Genomic DNA, 26,254 nt, shown 5'->3' with positions numbered 1-26,254 from the left:
CCTGAAGTTCGCCTGAAGATTGCACGAAGCCTGATGGCGGAGAGAAAATCTCCTAACAAGCTTCCAATTCCTCGGTTATTGCTATCTATGGGTAGATTAGCCAGGGCAGCCTACCTCCGAGTCCATGGTGTTGATCGATGCTGAAGAGACGGACGCGTTCACAGAAAATCAGGTACACACGCACTGACGAGCACGACCTCGATGGGAGGGTGCTCGCTGGTAGTGGGGGAGGGGCATGAGAGTTGTAAACATTAAAAATTTTGGCTAAGTCGACCCAATCTGCCAGACTTGCCGACTGCAGCTTTAAATCTACAAGGACTGATCCATGAACTATACTATATTTACCTTCATATAGTTCATGGATCAATCCTTTATTATAAAGGTATTTTTTTCTTCGCAGTGATGCCATAGAAGAACAATTTTGGGTTCCCTAAAGAACCTTTCAGTGATCAGTACTTAAAAGGGTTACACTTTATTCCGATGGTCCACTTTAGACATTCTTCTAATTTTACTTTCGTGCCAATTCACAGGCAGCATTAGCTTGAATGCTGGGTTCAATATTATTCCTAATGAAATACACAACATAACTGTACGATGACAACATAATTAGTAGACTGCTAGGTCTGCTCAATCCAGCGAGAGACGAACTGAGTCCTGTGCTTATTCGTTTTTATAAGGTCTATGACTTGTCAAAAAAGTGACCAATGAGTTAAAATGATCGCACCAACAAAATAATTTTTTGATAATAGCATTTTAATACAAAAACCCAAACTTTAATATTTCATATACATACATACATTATATATTTATTTTTATATATGTTGTACACAACTTTGTGAAAATCTGGATGAAAATAAAAGAACGATTTCTAACGCATGACCCTTTCATAACTGGGGGGAGGTGGGGAGGGGGGGGGGGATCAGTTTTCTGATTTTGATGCACAAAAGTACTGAAAAAGACACCCACATTCAAGAGCAAACATGTAATTAAAAAAGATCAAAAGAAAATGAACAATTCAATAATCAAACCTGCCAGTAGAAGTTCTGGAATATTTCTACAAAACCAATTCGGAATAGCGACTTCCAAATGGATCCCAACAGCAAAACATGGACAGTCCAGATTAAGCATGATAGGTTTCTTCTTTTCCATATTAAAACACGACATTATGATAACAATACTTAGGATAGCAATAAAGATGGCTTAGGACGAGACAGGTTATTGCTTGATTTCTATCTTTTTCATTGCATTTACAAAAACAGGCCTGAGTGAAAGCTCTTCGGCACAGGCCAAACACGCGGTCGGACAGAAGTGCGTCTGTCCACTTAAAGCTGCAGAACATCTGAGGAGTCTTACTGCATCAGCGTCTGTTATACTGCACCAACATGACTTTAAATGCTCCATCTGAATTGAGGTAGCAAACAGGATGCAGAATAGCAAGCTACATTTAGAGAAGTAACATTTAAAATGCAATACAATTTCAAGTAGTTGTACATATTTCATTTTGCAGGATGTATTGCCTATAAACATCATACACAAAAAGTATTTCCAGAAACATTAGTTGATATTAAAATTTCAATTAATTTGGATTTAAAGGGATAGGATTTACTCGCCCTCATGTTGTTCCAAACCTGTATTTGTTGAAGATATTTTGAAGAGTGTTCATAACCAGTTTCTGGTCTCAAATGACTTGCATATACATGTCAACGGGGTCCATCAACTGTCTGGTTACCGACGTTCTTCAAACTATCTTCAGCAGAAGACACACACTCATAAAGGTGAGTAAATGCCAGCCTTTAATGTGCAAAATTCCAATTCAGTAAAAATGTATTTAATCTTCCTGTCTTTCCGATTCAACATCCTGTCAGGCCAATTCAATTCAAATTCCAAGGGGAGCCTGTTCTTCAAAAAAAGCAGCTCTTAAAAACGAGAAAAAAAAAAAAAACATGCCTCAGCTTCTGCTTTCCAGACAACAACGAACCCGACCAACACATCTGATCTGGACGCATTTCTGAGCGACTTACTGACACATTTTATCATCGGGATCAAAATGTCACATGGCATTAGAAAAAAGGCAGTGCAATCAGTACACAATCACAGTCAGAGACAGACAGACGAGACTGCCTTTGTGTGTGTGTGTGTGTTTATAGGGCAAACTAACCCTCCTCATCGCCAGCAAAAAATCAAAGTATGTGCGTGTACGGCAGAGACAGTGTTGGGACCGCTTGTGCTAGAAGTGTGCAAGTGTGCGTGGTTTCAAAGTGAACACATTTCAACAACGCCTGTCTGTCTGTCTGTGCGCTACGCCGTCTGTCTCCCTCCTGTATCCTCACATTATGGCTTTTAACTTCCGTTCTCACAACACATCCATCTCTTTCTCTAGATCCCCCTGTGCCTCCATTCTGTCCGACCCTGCTGTCCATTTGGTTAAAAGAGTAAGAAATGGCACATAAGAGAGCAAGAGTGAGTGAAGGAACTGACAGAGAAAAGAGGGATCACTCGGGGAAAGGAGGAAACATGGGCATCTCTCCGAAGTCATCGTTCCCGAAGCTGCCGGTCTGATCCAATATGGAGAGAACATCCTGAAGAAGAGAAAGAGAGAGGGATGTTAAAGGAGTAAACCGTGCAGAATGACCATCCCGTCGTCGTTTACTCGTTGTCCAAACATGTAGGATTTTATTTTGTCAGTGGAACACAGACGATGTTTAGCAGAATGTTCACGCTGCTCTTACACACACAATGAAAGTGCCACAAAGATTCGGAAAAATGATTTTATGCATAATGCAGGTCTTTTAATTATGAACATTAAGTCTTTTTGTGACCTTCCATTTTATAAACCTGATTTTAAGACCTGTGGGAACCCTGGCTAAGTCATGTGACAGCCTTGACTTCAACCCTTGCTTCTGTTTCTGACATCAAACCTGTTTGAATATGTCCAAGTGTGAATGCGATTTGAGAGCTGTGGCGTACAGGTAAAGCATACAGTAAATGATTAAACTTGGGTCTGTTCCTCACTCACTTGAAACATCTCTGGCTGGTTGTTTTGAGACTGCGGGTGTGTGTCTACAGTCCCTTGCGTGTGTGGCTGGTTTTGCCACTGCTGCCACCCTGTAACTCCCTCTGCTGGCCTGGAGCTGAACTGCGCTGCCATCTGACTAACGTCACCTAAACGAAAGAGCAAGAGCAAAACTTAGAGCTGGAACAGGGACAACGGTTTATTTTTATAAATATGCTGCAAAATATTTACCATATCCATTAGTTGAGGGGTTGGTGTGATTGTTTATTTGTTGGTAACTTGATGCGTTTGCCATTGAAGCAGAAGCTCCGCCCATCTGGCCAAAGGAAGAGGAAGTGGAAGATGTTGAGGCGGAGCTGAAACCACCCATATTAAACTGAGATGACTGACTTTTCCCAACTTGACCTGCCACCTGCTGGACAAAGAGAGCATTTACAACAAAATGGGCATTATCACTCTATGTACAGTTTTTTTTTTTGACCAAGCATAAAACAGTTAACAGTCAAAAATACAGTAACTGGACAAAAAAACCCACGCTCTTCCCTACAGCAGTGGTTTTCAAACTCATTTGGTCGCACCCTCCCTTTAAACCTTTAAAAAAATCTGCCGCCAATAAAAACACAGATTTTTTTAAAATGTAAAAACGTGCAATGAAGAACACCTGCAGTAGTTTTACTTTGTAATGTCATTGATATAGCATAATAGATCAGATCTTTAATAATATAATAACTTTAAATATTTCAGTGATGCTCTTATTTAAAAGCACCAATTTATAACAGTAAGGCAGAGCGCTAACCGCTATACACACACTTGAACGCCGTTGCAACAGCTTTTTTTTCTTTTTTCTGCTGATCTCTTGCGCCCCCCCTGCAGTATCTTTGCACCCCCTATAGGCATGAAATGTCTACCTGTGTGCTGAAGGAAGGTCGTGCGGCAGACCAGACTCCCGGGGGCGCGGAGGGTCCCGCCGGGGCCTGGATGGGGCTGTTGTTGCTGACAGGGACTCCAGAGGGCGTGCTCTGACGGGACATCTGCGCCAGCATCTGACCCGCTGAATGAGACACCGGCACCATCTGCTGGGCCATCGCTGCTGACCTGAGAACAGAGAAGAGTACAGTCAGAGGAGCGCGAGCAAGACCATGCCAACAGCAGGATAGTGATGAGGTGTGTGTGTGTGGTACCTGAAGGGCTCGCTGGGACGTGCAGTACTGGGGAAAGACCCTGCTGGTGGGTAAACCTGCTGTCCGCTGGAGGCACTGGATGACACGGCCTTAGAGTCTGAGGGAGACAGAGAGAGACGTGTTAAATCACTGACGCTGAATTCAGGCTGGGTTAGAAATAAAAAAACACTATCGAAACCAAACTTTTGAGTCATGTTTGAGATTAGGTGTGTGTCACTAAAAAGTCTGCATGTTCTGCGTGACTCTGGCTACAATCACACTGCGAGGCTTAGAGCTCAATTCTGATTTATTACTCAGATACAATTTATTTGTTTGGCATTTCACATTATTTTCTAAATGTGGCTAATATAAAATTTGAGTTCGAACAGATCCTGAACTAACCCACATGTGCAGAAGAACAAAGTCGGCACGCAGCACAAAATTATACGCAAGTAAACAGAGAGATTACTAACGTCAGCATTTACATGCTCATTTAAGTTAAGGTTATGGCCAGCGAATTTGTGTGAGGACGCAGACGAGGATCAGGAGAAAGAGCAACGTTTTGCTTTTATAGAGCTGTCACTGTAATGCTTATGAGAATAACAGCTCACCATCTCGCCACTGGCTAACTTCGCTGCCGTCTTCCATATTTACAGAGTGACCAAAGAACCGCCGGTATGTAAGATCTTTGGAGTGGCTCCCATCAAGCGCAGAATTGTGACAAATGTTGAAATAGGGTGATGCAAAAGGTGACGTAAAAGTTTGCAAAACATAAGACCTGTATCTGATGTAGTACCACATATGGAAGTGACCCAAATCAGAATCAGATTTCATGAGGTTTGTGCTGTTCACACTTATGAAAAAAAAAAGAAAGAAAAAAAAACACGGATCCGAGTTGTAAATAGAAAAGAATTGGTCCACTTTTGCCCGCGGTCTGAACGTAGCCACTAAACAGCAGATCAGATCTTTAACTGCCAAAAATAAAAGTTGTTTAACAAACTAATTATGACATGCATATATATTTTGTAGTAAAATTTACATCTCAAAGTAATATAATACATTTATCTAATTTTATTATTTTAAAGTATTTTATGGGACAAATTAAAAAGTAGCTTATTCTGTAGTTTACTTGTAAACAAATTATGTTTCCATTGATTCTGAATGTGTGTCTGTTCTTCATACATGGATTACGCCGTTATCTGGATTTTACGGTTGACGTTTGATTGTTAGGTTCTTCGAAGCTCATCCTGGAGTTGCTGTCATGGCAACAGGTCCATAAACTCAAACCTGTTTTTGTATTGTAAACTCAAATCTTACTTCATGTAAACTGGACCAGATTGCATCTTTTTAAGCAGAGTTTATGCTTAAAGTCTGTCTCAGCCACTGCAACTTTCTTACAAGAGTAGCTAATGAACCAGGGACGATAATAATTTAAAATAACAATGATATTATAATGTTGTGTAGTCTATCATAATATAAGCACAGTCAGTTTTACTCATTGAGAGATTTAGGTCCTGAAATTAGCCAGAGATCAGTTATCACGGTTAGAAGATCTGGCATCTGTCAAATCATCTCAGATGTATTAAGCGAGGTACGAAGAACGGGCCCCAGTAGTGTGTGTGTGTGTGTGTGTTTATGGGGAGTCTTACTGTGATCAGCACTGACTACTCCTACAGTCTGCACTGGAACCTGACAGAAACACAGATGGAGAAAGACAGTCATTATGTTGTGTTGTTAACTCACTGTGTGAACAGGTTAGCAAATCTGATAGTGCTCACCATTTACATACAATCTTAAAGATACTGTAACAAAAAAGGCCTGTTTCATTTTAGGGTTAGAGAGAGAGTGGAAATTATGAGAGGAACTAGTGAAGAAACCGACTAACATTTTAAGTGGAGTTCAGTTATTGAAGTGAGACCGCAGAAACAGTTCACATCATAAATTAATGTTTTGTAATTAGTTCACCCTCTTAGGCTGTTCGGTCATTTCTGAACGATTTCACAAATTCTCACGAGTGCATAATTTTATTGTTACAACCTCAAGGAAGTTAGTGTTATAACATTTCTTTAAACAACAAGATCCCACTTTATATTAAGCGTCTTAACTTCTATGTACTAACATTTAAATTAATTTGATACAATGCACTTATTGTGTACATACATACATGTTTTTACATTGTACTTGTATTGAAGAAATACCTGTATGTAATTAATGTCTGTAATTACACTGTTGACTGTTCTCAGTAACACTTTATTTTAGTGTCCTTGTTACATGTGCTTACCATAGAAATAACAGTAAATTATGCATAATTACATTCAACTAACCCTCAACCAAACCCTAATCCTACCCTAACCCTATAGTAAGTACATGTAGTTAATTATTATTACTCAGTATTTAAAAATATAATTACACTGTAACAATGACACCTTCAAATAAAGTGTAACCCTGTTCTCTTAGTCTTAACCAACCCTAAACCTACCCATACCATCAAACCGGTCTCTAACCTTACCCGCATCCTGCTCAATAGCAGAACAAGTGTTTGCAATACAACATCAACACAATAAGTACGTTGTATCTAACAATTGTATTTGAATGTAAGTACATAGTAGTTAAAAACTAATAAAAATGTGTGACCAACAACAAAAATGACTACGAACAACCAAGGTGTGACCATTTTTTAAAAACTTGTGAATTGAATAATCAGTCGACTCGTGCTTTCATGAAACGACACACATTCTGACAACACAGAGCCGAGTTGAGAACCACTGGTGTAGAAGGAGTGTGTGTTCACCTGAGGAAGAGACACCTGATTGGTCTCATAGGCTGCATCTCTGCCGATCCCTCCGTCTAACTCCTGCTGCTGCTGCAACTGCCTGAAGAAGAGCAACAACACTGACGTCAGTGCAGTCCTACCGCCATGACCATCAGACCCACCACCGGCCAACACCAGAGAGCATGCTGGTTAATCTACCACCGACAGGGTCACCCGAGACACACGGAGAGAGAGAGAGAGTCCCACTGCTCTCACCTGGCTGTGGCTTGACCTGGGCTGGGTGTGGAGGGGCAGTTAGGACTGCTCTGCCCCAGTGAAGGGGGCAGTGACCCCCCCGGGGAGGAAAGGGGGGACAGGGAATCCTGATTCGGACCTCTACTGTCACGCAAAACCAGAGGGATTGGTGGAAGACAGAGAGTGGAGCTGAATTAACACGCTCGCTCTCAGACACACACGGCTCAATCTAGGCAAAGCATGTCTGAATCATGGTTCACCCCGAAAATCAAAAACAAATGTGAAAATGTTTTGCACAAAAAATGTCAATAAATGCTGTTCTCTTGAATTTTCTAATCAAATCATTTTGAGAAAAAAAGTATTACGGTTTCCACAAAAATATGAAGCACCACAACATTGATAATATTAAGAAATATTTCTTGAGCATCAAATCATCATATAATGATTTCTGAAGGATCATGTGACTCTGAAGACTGGAGTAATGATGCTGAAAATTCAGCTTTGATCACAGGAATAAATTACATTTTAAATTACAGTCAATTATAAAAAGTTATTTTATTGTAATAATATTTTACAATATTCCTGTTTTACTGTATTTTTTTAATCAAACAAATGCAGCCTTGGTGAGCCTAAAAGACTTTAAAAAAACATACTGACCCCAAATATTTTCGCAGTAGTGTTAAACTGAAATAACACATATTTCTGCATTGCATTAAGGAGGAGGTAAATATGCTTAATTGTCACGAAATGTCACATTTCACTATGTCATAATACATAAATAAGCACAATTTTCTTTATATATTCTGTCTTTATCTACATAGTTTCTTATATAGAAAAATTCTATTATCTATGTGTCTTTTTTATTATTTTGGGGTGAAATAAGACCCAGACATGAACACATGCCTTCAAACAAGCTGATACATTTACATTTGATTACCTCAACAGGAATTAACCTTGGATCATAAAAACACTTTTATACATTGCATGAAGTCATTCTACATTAGACAACACTGAATAACATGAGGATAAAACAATCTGAAAGTGTTAAGACCGTGACATATCAAGCAGAGCCGGCGTCAAAGAACTAACGGCTACAAAAGACGACTGTTGTGACCACGTCGGGCGACTGTCCACTAGCATGTGTGTGAGGAAATACCCGTCTATATCAGCAGGCATCAGTCTATATTTGTCCTTCAAAAAGGAAAACTGAAACTAGGACTTAAACAAAGCAGCACTTTCTTACCATTTTGAATATCAATCACGCTCATCTCTTTCTTCATTCCAGGCGGCTGTTATGAAAATATGTGCATATTGAGATGCTCAGGGAAGACAAAGTGAAACCAGAACAGTCATCTTGACTTGCTCGCTTTTGCACTGATTCTTTCGCTAAACTGAACAGACAATTTAGAGTGATCTCTCTCAGCAGTGCAGATAAAACACGCTGGATCACCACAGGTGTGAGTCCGACTACAGCCGACGGGTGGCAAACACTGACCCGACAGATTTGCTGTTGGCTTGGCATGTCACGGCACTTAAACTGTGGCTCCAAAAACCTTTCAAAACTTCATCATCATCATAGCACACAATATCAGCAAACAACTTCTGCAATAAAGTCAGTTCACACAAGTGTAATTAATCACCTTCATGTGTGTGTGGTGCTGTTGTGTGTGTGTGTGTGTGTGTGTAATCTGGTCTTGTGCTTACGTGATGCATTTCAATACTAACTTGACATTGGCGTTGGTGGAGATGATGTACTCGATCTCTTCAGAGAAAGGATTCTGGAAGGTGAAGGAGCTCATTCTCAGCCAGATCCACTCATGGGATTTAGACTGGAACCGGAACATCACCGAAAGCACCTGACCTCGCAGTTTCACCACCTACATCCAGGGTCAAAGGTCATTTACACATACACAAAGGATTAAGGACCAGCATTAAGGCCCATTAAAATCAAGATCTATAACTATAAAGATAACAATAACTATATTAGCGTCCACACCAGTGGTAAGCGTGCGCTGCAGTTTTGTCGTCTGCAGCTTTAAATGCTCAAGTATGTTCAGATCTAATATGTTCAGATCTAATGGCCAATACATGCACATCTTTAATTGCACAATTTTGTCATTTTGCCAATTTACATGGCATACACCATATTGTGTTGATTGTAATTAATAATACATTTAATTATGTATTGAACATTGGCGTATGCTATAGTTGCCATTTTATAAAAGCAAAAATTTCTACCCATGCACATAAAATACAATATATGAATTACAATAACTTCACTGTAAAAAAAAAAACTGCTGCCTTCAATTTTTAAATCAACTTGGATGTTTAAGTCGTTTCAACTTAAATTACATTAAACTGACTTAAATTAGTTGAATCTTATATGAATAATAAAAAAAGTTGAAAATTGCTTATTTTGATGAGCATTGTAAAATTACGTTGTCATAACTTAACAATCATACAATTTTCTACAGTGTTGTAACGTGTTGAATATTTCAGCGTGATGTCCCACGCAAACCCACACACCTGCTGAAGGCTGTCTCGCACTAAGCCATGGTCTTCTGGGTGTGCAAACTCCAGAACGTTCTTCCCCAGTAACTCCTGTGTCACATAACAACACACAACACTAGTGAATGAAATAGTTTACTGAAACACCAAACCAAAATTAAAGCTTTCATTTACCTGAAACGGAAGTAATCAATTAATTCATCCAATTTATTTCAATTTATTAATCAACACCCAAATAAAAACTGTATATGTAAACATTTAAAATTTACATGAAGTTTTTATATCAACTTTTCAATTATATAATTATCTTTCTTTTCCATGTCATGAAATGTAACCATTTAAAAGGTGGCTGTAACTTGCTTCATTAAATAATGAAGACATGTTAATTAATAAAAATACAATGAATATGTAATATAGTGCATATATTATTGGATGGCAGAAAACAGAATAGACTAAAAGAGCTCGGTTCATCAAAATAAAAAACTAGAAATCGTTCTTGTCAACCCAGCCCTGGCGTCCACACGGCTGGCATGTTTACTTGTTGCAGTAAATCAACGTTGCATGCATGAAATAGACACTGACACCGTCAAAACTCGGCATTGGAGAAGCGCTAATTAAACGTCACAGTTTCAGTCAATGAGTTCGGCCCTCCAAAACCATTTTATAGATATTTTAATATGTTCAGACAATGAAAACCTGAAGCTGACCAGCTATACTCAAGAAATGCAGAGGCATCTTAACACCCTGCTCTTCAGAAATGATTTCCTTTGGCCATGAGGTCCAGCCTGACTCACCTGAGGTTGGTAGCCCACTGTTGCTACACAGCGGTGATCCACAAAGGTGTACATGCCCTGGCAGTTGTGGCGGGAAATAAATTCCACTGGAACACTGATGTTATTTAGGCTTTTGTCGCCTGGGCAACATGTGACCTGCATGAAAAACAGAGGTCAGAGAGGAACTACAAGGGATAGTTCACACATTTTTTATTTTTTTATTCTGTCATTATTTACTCGCCTTCATTTCATTCCAAACCCATAAGACTTTCATTCATCTTTGAAACACATATTACAGGGGTCCTGTTATGCCCTTTTATGAAGTCTTGATTTTGTTTTTGGAGTGTACTAGACTATGTTTTCATGCTTGATTGTTCAAAAAATTAATTATTTTTCACATATTTTACATTATTACAGCACCTCTCTCCCCAGTCTGGCTTAAACATGCCGATTTCGATGAAGCCCCTCCTTCCGAAATACGAAATGTGCTGTGATTGGTCAGCTGGCCCAGTGTGTTGTGATTGGGACCGCTTAGCGCGTGTTCGGGAAATGTTACGCCCCTCCATAACAGAGCTTTACTCTAATGTAAATATTAACGATGGCGTAAATTTCAGACCAATTCGAGCTTGATTCAGACCCTGACAATGTTAACAAACAAGAGGATCGTCCGAACGGATTTCAAGCACGGATTTCACAGGACGTTTCAGAGTAGTATGTTTTTTGTAATTTTCTTATACATTATAGATATGATATCATCCACCATTTAATCGTGATATTTGTCAGAAAACTAAGGTAATAGACACAGTATTCGATCACAAAACCAGGTTTAATTTTCTTAAGGAGCGGTGAACAGTCTTAGAAAAGCGAGAGCTTACAAAAGCTACAGAAAACAAGCTGTTCTCCATAAAATGTGAAGCGCACAGATAAACATTAGGATTATAATGTTCAGGAACAATGTTTCAAATAAATGAACCACTCTAAGTTCATCGGCCTTAGGAAGGTCAAACAAATGAATTTTGAAAACGTTGTGGAAAAAAACGATGTGTCTCTTTGACATAGCAGCAGCTCAACCAGGCCTCGTCCACTTTCTGCGTATTCCGTGGGCGGGGATTATTTAAATGAGGAACACTGTGACTTCATAAGATCTGGAAATATTGCGTTGTAGTCCAAACTAGTCGTTTGTTGTAGTTCATGGAAAGTGGAATCTGCTAAATAAAATATCTCCCTTTGGAGTGGACTTTGAGCTTTGTAACCTTGCAGATCTTTTTTATGCTCAAACAGCAACTTTACACACTAGCTAAAGTGGAAAAGCATAATAGGACCCCTTTAAAAATGAAACCACAGAGATTTCTGTCCCAACATTGTAAGTCCACACAAACGAGACTTGACGATTTAAAACGTTCATAAAAACACTGTAAAATATGCATCAGTTGGTCTAAGCGACCGTGTCTGTTCAGATGTTTGACAGATTAGTGGCTTTTATTCACATTCAAACATTGATCAACTCAGAGCTCATCAAATATGGTAATGGAAGCTCAAACGCAAAAACAAACCGCATTGATTCTCGCTCGTCAAGCAAGCTTATTTGAGCTTACGTTTTCCATATTTTATGAGCTCTATGTATGTGCTTTAATCAATGTTTGAGTGAATAAAAGCCCAAGTTTTGGTGGAATGGACTTTCAATTGAAAGTGTTGCCACTGTTACCTTGGCTTTTGGCTTGCTTAGTTGGGGACATTTAATATTCAACAATATTATTGATCTGCCTTACTTAAGGTGGACGATGACGCAATTTTCTTCTAGAAACAAACTTTGTTGTATTATTTTCATCTTACCACTGTGAAGCTGCATTGATACAATCTGTATTGTAAAAGGCGCTATATAAATAAAGGTGACTTGACTTGAGAGAGAAATCTCTCAGGTTTCATTGAATTTAGTTAAATTTAATTTGTTTCATGTGTTTTAAAGATGAACAAAAGTCTACAGGCTTGGAACGACACAAGGGTGAATACAAAAATTACAGAATTTTCATTTTTAGATGAACTAGTCTTTTTTGAGGTGTTGGTCATTAATGAGACACTGAATAAATAGTTAATCTAAAAGTAAACATGGTCATAATTTATTCACCCTGTTTTGTTCCAAACCCATATGACCGTCTTTTGAACACAAAGGTTGATGTTTAGTAGAATGCTGATGTTACTCTTTTTCATACAAAGTGAAGAGAAAGCAGCATGAACGGTCTGCTAAACTTCCCCTTTTTAGGAAGATATGAGGTAAGTTTTGAGTAAATGACGACAGAATTATTCCTTCAAATGTGACAAGACTAATTCATTGGAAATTTAAATAAAATGGAAGGGAAAGAGCACCTGTAGCCTTCCAATGGCGACTAAACAATAACGATTTCCCTGATTATTATCAGCCTCCTCTTCAGCGAGAGTCACTCCTGAAAGAAAGAGAAAGAGTTCAAAGGACGATATCAGTTCCTGCTGTTTTCTGACTGAACTCTGGTAATGTCAGTGAACAATAGGGTCTTCCTGTGTATCGTGCTGTGTATTGTGTTACCTGCAGGAGGCCAGGATTTGATGAAGCCTGTGCAGTGCACAACCACATACTGCGGTTCACCGTCCTTAGGAGGACCCAATCCATTCCTGCAGAAGAAGAGATGATCTTCATCTATGTCTGTTTGTGGACTGAGATCTACAGACAGAGAGATGCTTTACCTGTTTCTGCTTCTCAGGAAGTGGAGTCTGTTCATGGATACTGGCTCTACTGGACACACTCCACATCTGAACACACACATTACAATCAATGTAGCATTTGAGAAATTCTGATATTAAGATTTAATACTTTTTCCAAAAAATATACATGTTTCTCGTGCATGCAAACGACATATAACTTGACCTACTAGTTGAGTTGTGTAGTACTAATGTATACATAGGAATTGAATATGTGGAGCAAAAAATTGTTTGCTAAATATTTTATACTTTTGTGTCTATAACCCTGTAAAGCCTGACATATGAAATAGTCAGGAAGATATTATTTTTTTTTTAAATGGAACAAAAAAATTATAATTAAAAAAAAGTTTGCATATGTGCAATATGTTTTGTGACATATCTGATAAATTAGGCTTTTATGGCTCGTATAGTATGATACAGTTAGAATATGGAGCTCATATATCAGGAGAAAAAAAACATTTTAAAATTTTATTCAGAGGCCCAAACTTAGGAAAATATGCAATTTCTTCCAGATGCTGATATTTATATGACTAAAAAGTAAGATGAAATTCTGATAGCTTTAACTGTAAATCATTATAGCAGATACCAATATCAGTCGCCACTCTATATCGCCCAATAATATGTCCAAGTGAGATGATTTTTGAATGCTTAGTTTTAAAACATATAATGCAATGCAATACAAATATGATACAGTAGGCTTTATAGGGTTAAAAGAGGTCTGTCTATTCTCCCTATGCATCACCTCATCCTGCAGATGAAGGAGCGGCGTGCACCCATACTCATCCTCACAGATGTCTGACCACCCTCTTTCTTCACCGTGCCTGTTTTCATGTCCAACATTCGGCCTAAAGTCAGAAAAGAGGAGGACCATTTAAACAGGAAAAGACTGACAACAGAAAAGATGAAAGAAGTTGAGCCGTCTCTTACCGCTGTTGTTGTTCTCACTGGTGGAAAGCTGCTCTCGGAATTTCTCTGTGTCGTCTGGATGAAGCTGGTCGTACAGTGATGATCCAAGCCAATCCTTTTGTGAATGGTTCAGAACCGGTGTGACGGAGTCCGAAACATAAACGACGCGTCCGGTCTCACATGACACAACAAACAGGAAACCATCAGCTGCCTCTAAAATCAGGTGCTTCAGCTCCTACAGAAAGAAAGCTACATAAATATTTGGTGGCAGAGAAACCCTTAACAGAATTTAAAATGTAATGCTTAATATTTAAAACAACCCCTTAAATTCATTAAACATCGTACCTATAGGAATTTACAGAGACCTTAAGGTAAAAAATATGAGATGGGAGGAAAACATGTATTTCAAAACTTTCTCTGGGGAACAAAAAAGTTTTGCAAGGTCCCAAATCTTTGCATTCTCTAACAAAACTTTTTTGCGTTCCCCCAAGAAACCAAGTTCTCACGCAAAACTTTCTTGGTTTTTTTGCGAGTGAATGCAAAGTTCTCGGGGAATGCAAAACATTTGCGAGAGAACGCAAAAGCATTGACATATGTTTTCCTTCACCGTGTCCATTTAGGGCAGAGGTGTCCAAAGTCAGTCCTGAAAGGCCACTGTCCTGCAGTTTAGCTCCAGCTTACCTCAACAAACCTCCCTGGAAGTTTCTAGTATGCCGAGTAAGACCCTGATTAGCTGGTTCAGGTGTGTTTAATTGGGGTTGGAGCTAAACTCTGTAGGACAGTGGCCCTCCAGGAGCAGGAGCGGACAACCCTGCATTGGGAGCTGCATAGGGAATTAAAGACAAGTTTGAGGTTATCCTAGCTTTAAGAGGTTATTTACAATGATGTTTAAGATGATTCTTTTCAAGAATTTGAATTTCTCTTATGTCTTAAGTAAAAGAAAAAGATAAGAACATTCTTAAGAGGGCATTCACACAGCATGCGTTTTTGTGGTTAAAATAAACAAATGAAAAAAATATACTTCTTTTGATACTTCTTTTAAAGGGGTGGTTGATTATGATTTCACTTTTCTAACTTTAGTTAGTGTGTAATGTTGCTGTTTGAGCATAAACAACATCTGCAAAGTTCCAACGCTCAAAGTTCAAAGCAAAGGGAGAAATTTTCTTTTAAAGAAATCGCTTTTTAAGGACTACAACAAACGGCTGGTAGGGACTACACGACATTCCTCCCGGGTTAGTGACATCACAAACCTTAAAATTTATAAATAAATTCATCAACTAACCATTCAGAAATGTCCTGTTGCTTCTACATGTTGTCACTTTTTCATTGTCTCTCCATCATTGTCTGACTCCGTTTTGAACATAAAAGGCTAAAAGTTTTTGACATTTTCAGTGCGTGTCTGTGTGAGGTAAAAGGACACGAGCTCTTGAAGCTCCGCCCCCTGTGCCGGGAGCAGCAGCTCATTTGCATTTAAAGGGACAGACACAAAAACGGTGCGTTTTTGCTCACCCTCAAAAAGTGACAATTTTAACATGCTATATAAAAATATCTGTGGGGTATTTTGAGCTAAAACTTCACATACACACTCTGGGGACAGCAGAGACTTATTTTACATCTTGTGAAAAAGGCATTATACCACCCCTTTTAAAGGAAGGGTAGGATTTTTTTTTATAAACACTTTAGTATACTGGTTGAAAGTCTCTTCAAGAAAAATAGCAGTTGCTCTTAAAAATGTTTAGTGAATCCGATACCTGGTTCTTATTTGTATATACAATGAGGAATCTACATTGATCATATCGGACCTGGTCTGTGAGAAAGGATGGTTTATAGGCTCCATCGGTGCTGGTGTTGCCGCTCCCTCTGAGAGACTTCATGTGTGACACAGCCATGCGCAGGATGGTGAGCTTGTCTGGTTTGCGTGCCAGTGCGCTGCAGGTGGGCACCATGTCTGACAGCTCTGTGATGTAAGCGGTCATCTTATTTCTCCGCCTCCGCTCAATCTCGCTGTGATTCTCCCTGGGGTCAGGAGGTCAGAGCAGGAGCATGAGAGATGGGCAGGGCATGGAAGCGTGGGGAGAAGAGAGCAGGAACAGAGAAAGGTCGAGAGAAAGCAACGACAAGCAAACGAGGAGGAGAAAGAGAAAAAGAGATGGATGAATAAGCAAATAAAGACTGCATCAATGTGCTTCTCAAATGAGACGACACTCGCATCTCCATGATAAACAAATGTGTATGAACGATCTAATGAAAGTTGAAAGAAAAAGCCTCTTCAAACGGCCTGAGAAAAGAAGAGAGGGACAGAAGAAACACCTGAAATAAAGTGTAAGACACTGACAGACTCACGGGCTGCGTTCAAAATTAAATACTAGATTACAACTTACTGCATACTGCACAGTGTATACTGTATACTGAGTAAAACACTATGCAGCCCGAATATACTCTGCAAAGATCTGGGGTAAAAGGAAGGTCGAAGTTCAATCATCATGGACCAGTTGCAGTTCAAAAAAGGTCCAACTGAGTTTCTGGAGTAAATATATAGGCTGTAATCTGCGTTTACACAGCTTTTTAGAAATGGCGGGTGCTGGTGTCTCGTGTGCTTTCAGCCAATCAGTGTCACTAATGTCACTGGTAGTTCCTATAAGTGCTGGTTCAGACCCGACTCTGAAGTAGGAGCTAAATTAGTTCCTCCAAACAGAATTCCTAGAACTAAAATCGTTCCTAGTTCCTGCGGTGCATTCCCAAACCCTGGGTTAATATCCTTATTTGCATATTTGCGGTGTCAGTGTCATTGTTTGGGCTAATGCAGCACGCAACCAGTTTACATAAAGGCTCTAGCATTGCACATCCTCATTTTATATGTTGCCGACTGTACTATCAACCAAGTTTATCCTGAATGGACTTTTCAGGTTATAAAGGTAAATGAAAATCTCCTCTTCACTCCAGTTGTCACATTTTCCATCACCAAATGACATTTTCCCCCCTGAAACGCTGAAACTACTGTTTATACAAGGTTTCTGTGACTATCCAAAGCACATGTAAATGAGCCACATGATTGGTTGTCAGTTACTATTTTGGGCTATTTTACTTTTAATTTGTCTTCTTTCAGACTAGTGGAAAGAAAAATACACATTTGTGTTTATTCTATTACAAATTATCTGTTTGTGTCTGTAGATTTCAAGGTTATCGTCGTTCTAAACCCTGCTTTTAACCCTGGGTAAAAGAGCATTCCACACTTGTAATTCATAAGAGGGGTTAGCACTGCTTTTTACCCGGAGTTATTAAACCCCGGGTTAGCATCTCTTTTGCAATTTTAACGCCGCATTACAGTGCTAAATGTGTACAGTGTGAAAAAAACACCTTTAACTGAAATCTACAGACACAAATGGATAAAGTGTAATAAAATAAACACAATAGGGGCTTTCGCAACGGGTAGTTCTAGGAACCGAGAACTTTTAGGAACTTTTCCTGGTTTCATTCGCACAGTCAGTACAATAGAAAGACATACATAGAAAGACGGTATATGAAAAGGTATTAGCGTATGCCGTGTGGTTGATGTCCAGTGTTGCTGAGCAGAAATACATAATCATGTTTCTCTTGGTCCCCTCAAAGTTGCATTGGATTTTCTCCTTGTCGTAAAGGTCAAGAGGTCCATCTATCACTGTTTCCCATGTTCGTAGAGTTAGTTTCTGGAGTAAATATATAGGCTATAATCTGTGTGTTTACACAGCTTTTTAAAAAATGGCGGGTGCTGGTGTCTCGCGTGCTTTCGGCCAATCAGCGTCACTTACGTCACTGGTGGTTCCTATAAGTGCTGGTTCAGACCCGACTCTGAAGTAGGAGCTACATTAGTTCCTCCAAAAGAGTTCCTAGAACTAAAATAGTTCCTAGTTCCTGCGGTGCGAACAAAAAACAGGTACTTCCGCCAATAGTTCTAGGAACTATGAAAAGGCTCCTCCGGTGCGAAAGCCCCTTTAAATGTGCATCTGGATGTTATCTTTCCACTAGTCTGAAAGAAGACAAATTACAGGACTATCTGATTGGCCAAAAAAAATAGATGATGGGAAGAGTGTTTGGAAACTTGACCAGCATATCTAGGCAATTCCAGTCAACTTTGAGCAATAACAGAGATTAACCTAAAGAGATTCTTGAGAATCTACGGAAGATCAGATTACCATATTTGGACTTCTCATGCACACTCATTTCAATCAATCAATACCTGGCAAATCTCTCCTTGTCATTCGATCCACCTCCGTCATCATCACACCTGAAGAAAGAGAAGCCAGAAAAGACTAATTGTTAAATACAGTCACAAGACACAGAAAGTTCAAGCTAAGTTGAACCCTTGAGTCACAGATCATGACTAACCTGAACAATTTACTTCCCTCATCGTCTTCAAAGTCAGAGCTGGAAAACAGGGAAATTCACATTAGTTAGTAATATTGCACAACTGCAAAGTCATTCAAACGTTCCCATATTTCTCCACCTACTCGACAGACGGATCAACGGCCAGAGCAAAACACAGACGACTGAATCATCGACCAGACACTGAATAAACAAGCACACTGTTGTTGGCCAAAACCAAAATGTCATTCCTGTGAATTTGCCTCTGGAAAGCCACTGTTACGTTCACATATGAAGCATATTAAGGGGCAGTAATCATCCAAACCCCTATGACATTCTTTCTACAGTGGAACCCTTAAAGAACATGTTAAGAGAAATGTTCAAGGCTCTCTCAATCAATCAAAGGAATTACAAAGTGTCTGTACACTTGCTCCAAAAGCATGATAAAGCATTAAATTCCACTGTAAAAAGCTTGTTTGCACGTTATTGTCTACACGTTATTTCCTTCTGAGCTCCAAAGAAAGACATCTGAAAATGGCAACAGAATGATCCTTTTGACAGCGGAGATCAACTGAACATGAGCAGAAATATTTAAGCACTAATTTAATAATGATTAGTACTTTTATATCTTTTAAAGAGACGGCTCAGTCAGACTTACCTGGCTTGTCGCTTGTTGTTGGCCTTCGACACAGCTGGTGTGGCCATGGCCAGTGAAGAGACCTCAGCCATATCTAAAATACAGCACACACAGAGCAGGACTGATAACTATCAATTATATATATATACTGTATATAAATAGGGTAAAGATAAAATGAAGTTGTGTATTGTGCCTTTATCTCCAGATCCTCAATATGTAGAAAAATTACACTGACATAGTGGCCAGGCTAGTTAATTAGTGTCAGTTTTAAAAAATAAAAATAAGTTTTAAAAAAATAAAATAAAATGGTACTTTGGTATCCCATGATGTTTTTGTGGCCTATTTGTTTTAATATATATTAGGCCTAACGCACGGTAGGTACATATACATAAGGTGTGTTCGACTTGAAGCGGTGCTGCACAGACCGATGACATCATCAAAGTACTGTGAGAGCGATTAGAGAGCAGACTTTCAATCTTTCGAATCACTTTCGCGGTACTTTGATGTCATTGAGACCGATCAGTCTGCACAACACTCAAAGTCGAAGACACCTGTATTGTTCAGAATTTAAATGACCCTGATTATAAGACGACACCCCTTTTTCAAGATGTTACCTTTTGGGAAAAGCCTTTTTGAGGACCAAATCTTGCCTTTTTTTTTAAATAAAATCATTTTATTTGCAAATAATTTTCACATTACATATTTTTCATATTAATTTCTTTTATTTTTATATTGAAGGAATGGTAAATACTGGTAAAATATACCAACAATCACATTTAAAAATAAACACTTTATGGCATTCCATAAAAAAGAACCTGTAGTTCTCATTTCAAGTAGATTTGACAATGACTGATTTCTCATGTAGTGACAGATGTTGGCATGTCAAGTAGGTGTTTGATCCACATTACCTATCTGATCCAAGGGATATGAATGCTTTTTCCCTAGGCCAATTGCATATTCTAGCGCTGAAAAGACAGCAGTTTCTCCCTGAAGTCGGAGGGAAAGCCCTGAGCAAGGCTTGTTCAAGGCGTCTGCTTCTAAGAAACTAACAGGCAAGTGCACAGGCGCAGCCAAAACAAGAAATGATGGGCCTCGCTGGTGGGTATGTTCAGCTCTTTGGCGTTATCCAGTGCCTTCGATTGGATAATGGGTCTGGTTATGGCCAGCCCCTCATTTCTTTCTTTGGCCACGTACCAACACAACAGCCCATCAACCTCCCGAAGCGGCCGCTTTTAGGACCACGGTAAGCTTTTCTTTGACTGTTAGCATTTTTGGGCTCGTCAACTTCTAACATTACACGCTGACACATCGTATTTCTTGGCTGCTTAATGAGAGTTGTTTAATGACTCCGCTGTGTTTATCAGTCCTGGGCGGAAACACTCGTTTTACACTCATTTGGCGCTCCCTATTGTTGCAGGTGTATTATTGAGTCTACACCCTAGATGCCCCTATTTTTCAGATGTATTTCCAAGAAAAAAACACTGTATATCTATACATTACTTTTTTTGGAGGTTTCACATCTATATCTACGCGGCCTGGTGGCCAATCTTCACTGAATTTACATTCCATCAGTAAGAGCAGAGTGTGAAGGTTGAATTAGCAGATCAATAGCTAAATTAGCTAAAGCGAAACATTTGGTCACTCGTGCCAATGCCAAATGTCGGTTTCAATGGTGCCGACAGGTTAAATCTTGGGCTGTGGAAAATGTGAAACATGTTTTGTTCTCTGATCTAATGTGAATCATAATCACACACTGTTCGTTCATTAGCCAGAGGAGGACTGGCCCCCGACTGAGCCTGGGTTCTCCCAAGGTTTTTTTCTCCATTCTGCCTTTACTGTCGCCTTTTTCCACCTTTATTGCCATTGGCTTGGCTTGCTTAGTTGGGGACATTAAATTTAACATTTAATTTAAAATTCAACAATAATATTGATCTACCTGCATTGACACTATTACACAAGAACTGAAATGAGGTGGACGATGACATCCCGGTTTACTCCAGAGCGGCTATATATACACTCACCTAAAGGATTATTAGGAACACCTGTTCAATTTCTCATTAATGCAATTACCTAATCAACCAATCACATGGCAGTTGCTTCAATGCATTTAGGGGTGTGGTCCTGGTCAAGACAATCTCCTGAACTCCAAACTGAATTTCAGAATGGGAAAGAAAGGTGATTTAAGCAATTTTGAGCGTGGCATGGTTATTGGTGCCAGACGGGCCGGTCTGAGTATTTCACAATCTGCTCAGTTACTGGGATTTTCACGCACAACCATTTCTAGGGTTTACAAAAAATGGTGTGAAAAGGGAAAAACATCCAGTATGCGTCAGTCCTGTGGGCGAAAATGCCTTGTTGATGCTAGAGGTCAGAGGAGAATGGGCCGACTGATTCAAGCTGATAGAAGAGCAACTTTGACTGAAATAATCACTCGTTACAACCGAGGTATGCAGCAAAGCATTTGTGAAGCCACAACACGCACAACCTTGAGGTGGATGGGCTACAACAGCAGAAAAATCAAACAGAATTTTTTCACAAAAGTGACAGCCCTACCATGTACCCATCCTCTGATGGCTACTTCCAGCAGGATAATGCACCATGTCACAAAACTCGAATCATTTCAAATTGGTTTCTTGAACATGACAATGAGTTCACTGTACTAAAATGGCCCCCACAGTCACCAGATCTCAACCCAATAGAGCATCTTTGGGATGTGGTGGAACGGGAGCTTCGTGCCCTGGATGTGCATCCCACAAATCTTCATCAACTGCAAGATGCTATCCTATCAATATGGGCCAACATTTCTAAAGAATGCTTTCAGCACCTTGTTGAATCAATGCCACGTAGAATTAAGGCAGTTCTGAAGGCGAAAGGGGGTCAAACAGTATTAGTATGGTGTTCCTAATAATCCTTTAGGTGTGTGTGTGTGTGTGTGTGTGTGTGTGTGTGTGTGTGTGTGTGTGTGTGTGTGTATATATATATATATATATATATATATATATATATATATATATACACACTAAATTAATAACTTTTTTAAAACAAAAACGAAACATCACTGAACTTACTTAAGCTGGACTGTGACACTATTTCACTGTTCTGGAAACAAACTTTTTTGCACAATTTTCCTGTTATCTCTGTAAAGCTGCTTTGAAACAATCTGTATTGCAAAAAGCGCTATATAAATAAATGTGACTTGACTTGATCAGTCCATCTTCATTGTTTTTCCCACACCCATGGGAGTCACAGTGTGGAGAAGCCCCAAAGTGGCTCAACACACAGACTGTTGCTGCCCAGAGTGAAGCGCAGGGTGGATCAGTGATGGTTTGGGAGATCCATCTTTTCAGGGGTCTTGGTCCGCTTGTTTGGTGGCACCAGGTTTTGAATGCGAGCGTTCACACTTATTCAAATGAACCGCACTGTTTTCACACCTATAGATTGTTTGGTTTATTCTGAAACAGGGACTTAATTTGTTACAATGTTGTTGTTTTTTCTTGATTTGGTTCGTTTTCACAAGGCAACCTTTCAAAGCGTATCAAAATGTGTACCAAATGTACCAAAACGCACCAGGTTCGGAAACTAAGGGTGCTTTCACACCTGCCTCATTTAGTTCGGTTGAATCGCACTAGAGTTCGTTTTCGCCATTTGTGTGATTCGTTTGGGCAGGTGTGAATGCGGCATTCACACTCGGGTGCGCACCAAAAGCGGACCAAACAAGCGTACCGAGACCTCCTCGAAGAGGTAGTCTCGGTACGCTTTCAAACGAACTCTGGAGCGGTTCGTTTGTGGTGAGAACGTGATCCGACCTCGAACAGAACCAACTGCCAAAGAACTGCGCATTTTTGGACTAAACCAGTTGCCGTAGTCAGCTGCGCTGTGCATTATGGGATGAGGAGAAATGTTTGTTGACAGTTTGCACTGTAAGCATGGCAGCTCGTGGACAAATTTGGAGTTGTGAGGAGGTGCGGAGCCTGATAGAAATTATTAACGTTATTTTCGAGCCGCATCCTCGCTTCATTCTCAAATATTATTGTTTGTCTAAAGTGGTGTAGACAAACTATATAATAAAATATGACCAAGGATACAATCAGCCCACGCAGTCGTCTCTCCATAGTAAACAGCGGCGTGTTGTCTGCCGGATTTTCCACCTCTTTGTTTACTTCCGGGAATTCTGTTGGAATTTTCCCACACGTTAATTCTGACCAATCGAAGTGCAGTTATGGAAATGCGTTCAAGACACATCTGGCCAACGAGTGATGTGGATGATGTCACGTGACTGCATTTTGGTTCGTTTTATCAACTCATAAACTGATTCGGACCAGAGCGATCAGTGTGGTGTGAAAAGGAACCAAAACGCCTGAAAAATGCTACAAAGTATCATTTTTCGCCCTTGGTCCGGACCAAATAGCCGAACTACAGATGTGAAAGCACCCTAACGCTCAGGGGTGAAAACACCCAAACAGAGCAATCGCACCAGGGTTCGTTTTAATCGAACCAAACATGCCAAGGGTGAACACCCTTATAGCTCGTTTCCACCGAGCGGTACAGTACAGTACAGTACTGAGGGTGCTCTGATTGATCGGTCGCCGATCATAATCAGCCGATAATCGCTTTAGGATGTTTGATCGGCGGTCTCTATAAAGGCCGATCCAGAAGAGCCGATCAGATGACGCAAAGCTTGCGCTGCTAAAATGGCTTCACCGGTCTGGCAATTCTACAAGGTGTGTGAAAAAGACAATACATTAGCAATCTGCAACGTGTGTACCAAGCAAATCCCACGAGGCGGAAAGCACACAAAACATTAACACCACCAAGTCAACCTCATCAGACATTTGAAGGTTAGCGCTAAGAGAGAGCGAGACAGTTCAGCAACTCAAGCACCACTCACTCGTTTCAAAGACAGCAACCCTACAGCAGGGACAGTAAGAAGCATAAAGAAATATCAGACAAAACTAATGGAATTAATTTGCCCAGATCACCAGCCGCTGTCTATTGTGGAAGACGAAGGGTTCTGGTGACTCGTGTCCTATTTAGATTCACGTTACACTCTGCCAGGGCGTAAATATTCCCCTGATGTGTGCCTGCCACAGTGATACCAAACAGTGTATGTGTCGACAGCCTTACGAAGGACAACATAACATCAATTAGTTTCACAAGTGACATGTCCCATGTCTAAATGCCCACAAAAACTACTCCAGAATGTATAATTGACTCATGATGCAAAAGCCAGCTGTGGTTCTGTTAGTGTCAACTGCATTTCTTCTTGACACCCCAGAGATGTGAACTTGCAATGGGCCTGGCTTGTTAGGCTTGCCCTGAGGAGTGAGTTAAAGTTATAGATAGATACAGATGTGGAAGTTGTTAGTTATTTGTATTTATTGTTAGTTTGTTGTATTTGTCAAGCCCTAAGCTGTTCCCAATAACCAAGCACAGACTGCTAAGTTAATATGTTGGACATGTTGCTTGCAAATAAATACACAGTTGGCAATTCATGCTACATTGTCTTCTCTTAATTGTAATACTTATTGTACATTGTTGTTAAATATAGTTTAATAAATAATGCTACGTGATAAATAGAAGGCTTCAAATAGACTATAATCGGTGATCGGTATCGGGTGATTCAGCTTCCAGCGATCGGCCCCAAAATTCCTGATCGGAGCACCCCTTTACAGTACAGTTCAGTACGGTAAACTCTGATCCGGCTTGTGTTTCCAATGCCAACAGTACCCTTATAGGCGTGGTGTATGGCGGAAAGTAGCAATCGATGTCATTCTCGCGTGAAGAAGAAGAAAGCAACACAGGAGAATAACAATGGAGAACATACAGCAGATCTTGTTCTTGCTTCTCAGCATGTGGCTGTTAGTCACAAGAAGAAAGGGTATTGTGTTAACCGTGTTAAAAAATGGCACCTTTTGTGTTGTCAATCCCCTTGTAGCCCGCGCAAGTGACGATACTCTGTCAACCAATCACAGTTCTGCAGTGAGTCTAGCTCTTCAATTTATCACAAGATTTATGCTTTTACAAAAGATTTCTGTTTATCTATTAATAATTGCTGTTCTTTTGAACGTTCTAGTAATTAGTAATAACTAAGTCATTTAATTATCAAAAACATAATTTTTAAAACACTCTGATGCTGTTGTGTAGAACAAATCAATAACGTTACATCTCTTAATAAGTAAAGCTGACCTGAATCAAGATCAACACAAATCTCCCTGTACTTCAGTCCATTATGAGCATGGGAATGTTGTTTTGGGCCTGTGTGTGAATGACAGCTGAAGCGCGAGCACACATACATAAACACACACACACACACACACACTGCTACAAGTGTCAGGACAAACTGTCACCGATCTTGTTGCTCTTTGCTACTGAATTTTGTTGCTCTACGCTACTTTTCTCACAGCAAATCACCCGAACGGCACATGTTATTGCAGTATTTACTGCATGAGCTTGTGTTATTAGCTAACGTTAACGTTACATCACAACAGTCGAGCTAACAGCTGCTCGAGCTAACCAGCCCAACTGTTTATAATGGTCAAAACGAGCACAACTCAGACATTTAACAGCATAATCGTGTAAAAATGTGTTTTATACATTACCTGGATTAGCTGATGTCATATCTTAGAGGTAAATGTGTTCTCTTGCGAGCGAACAAATACAAAACAACTTTCCCAGCTGCAGAGAAAAATCTCCCTGTCCAATGTTTGTTTCTTTTTCCAGTGCGGTTTTACTTCCGCTCGAGTCTTTTAAAAGTACTTTAAAACCGATGTCATGAATTTAAACCGAGTGTCATCCTCACCGCAGGCCCGAACGGACGGGTTTGCAGACGTATTATAGTTGTTTTTCTTTTCTGCTCTTTGACTTTTTCCAGTTTAAAAACCTCCCTTGATCCAAGATGGCGCCTGTAATCTTCCAGTAAGCAGCAGAAACGCGTCAGAAGAGGAAACTAGAGACTCTGCGCGAGCTAGACGCGCCACTCTGCGTCCAAAGCAGCCTTTGCCGAAAACCATAGACTAAAAAAGAAATAGACTGAAACACACGAGCGTTGAGGTAGTGATAATGGGCGAATTTCGAAACACTGCTTCATGAAACTTCAAAACCTTTACGAGTCTTTTGTTTCTAATCAGAGTCTCGGACCGTGTATCAAATTGCCAAAGTCACGTGCTTTCAGTAAAC

At 39.9% G+C, this 26,254-nt stretch overlaps 2 protein-coding genes across 4 annotated transcripts in view; one reads left to right on the top strand and one right to left on the bottom strand.

The window, feature by feature from the left end:
- Positions 1 to 2,519, top strand: part of LOC311067115 (uncharacterized protein) — a 9,811-nt gene extending 7,292 nt beyond the window's left edge. The window contains exon 5 of one of the 2 annotated variants that reach the window (XM_084088733.1): positions 2,381 to 2,519. The gene's annotated coding sequence lies outside the window, so the exon portion shown is untranslated. The remainder of the gene's footprint in view (positions 1 to 2,380) is intronic. The other variant, XM_084088734.1, reaches the window with a different exon arrangement.
- On the bottom strand, positions 2,439 to 26,254 carry arnt (aryl hydrocarbon receptor nuclear translocator). 2 transcript variants are annotated; one of them, XM_084088727.1, is made up of 20 exons: positions 25,678 to 26,254; positions 19,100 to 19,172; positions 18,466 to 18,504; positions 18,317 to 18,364; positions 15,903 to 16,116; positions 14,122 to 14,335; positions 13,937 to 14,039; positions 13,180 to 13,245; positions 13,022 to 13,107; positions 12,826 to 12,902; positions 10,483 to 10,617; positions 9,707 to 9,781; positions 8,906 to 9,057; positions 6,965 to 7,046; positions 5,823 to 5,862; positions 4,195 to 4,291; positions 3,922 to 4,108; positions 3,245 to 3,428; positions 3,017 to 3,162; positions 2,439 to 2,579 (listed from the first exon to the last, which is right to left on the bottom strand). In XM_084088727.1, exons 1-20 carry the CDS (start codon positions 25,694 to 25,696, stop codon positions 2,493 to 2,495), a joined length of 2,124 nt encoding a protein of 707 aa, XP_083944853.1. In that variant the 5' UTR covers positions 25,697 to 26,254; the 3' UTR covers positions 2,439 to 2,492. The 2 variants fall into 2 exon arrangements, with proteins under 2 accessions (XP_083944853.1, XP_083944854.1); XM_084088728.1 differs by having other exon boundaries at positions 3,245 to 3,425.

Source organism: Abramis brama (genome assembly GCF_963993115.1).
Source record: "Abramis brama genome assembly, chromosome: 17".
In the NCBI taxonomy this organism is placed as follows: Eukaryota; Metazoa; Chordata; class Actinopteri; order Cypriniformes; family Leuciscidae; genus Abramis; species Abramis brama.
This window is presented reverse-complemented; position numbering and strand designations above follow the sequence as displayed.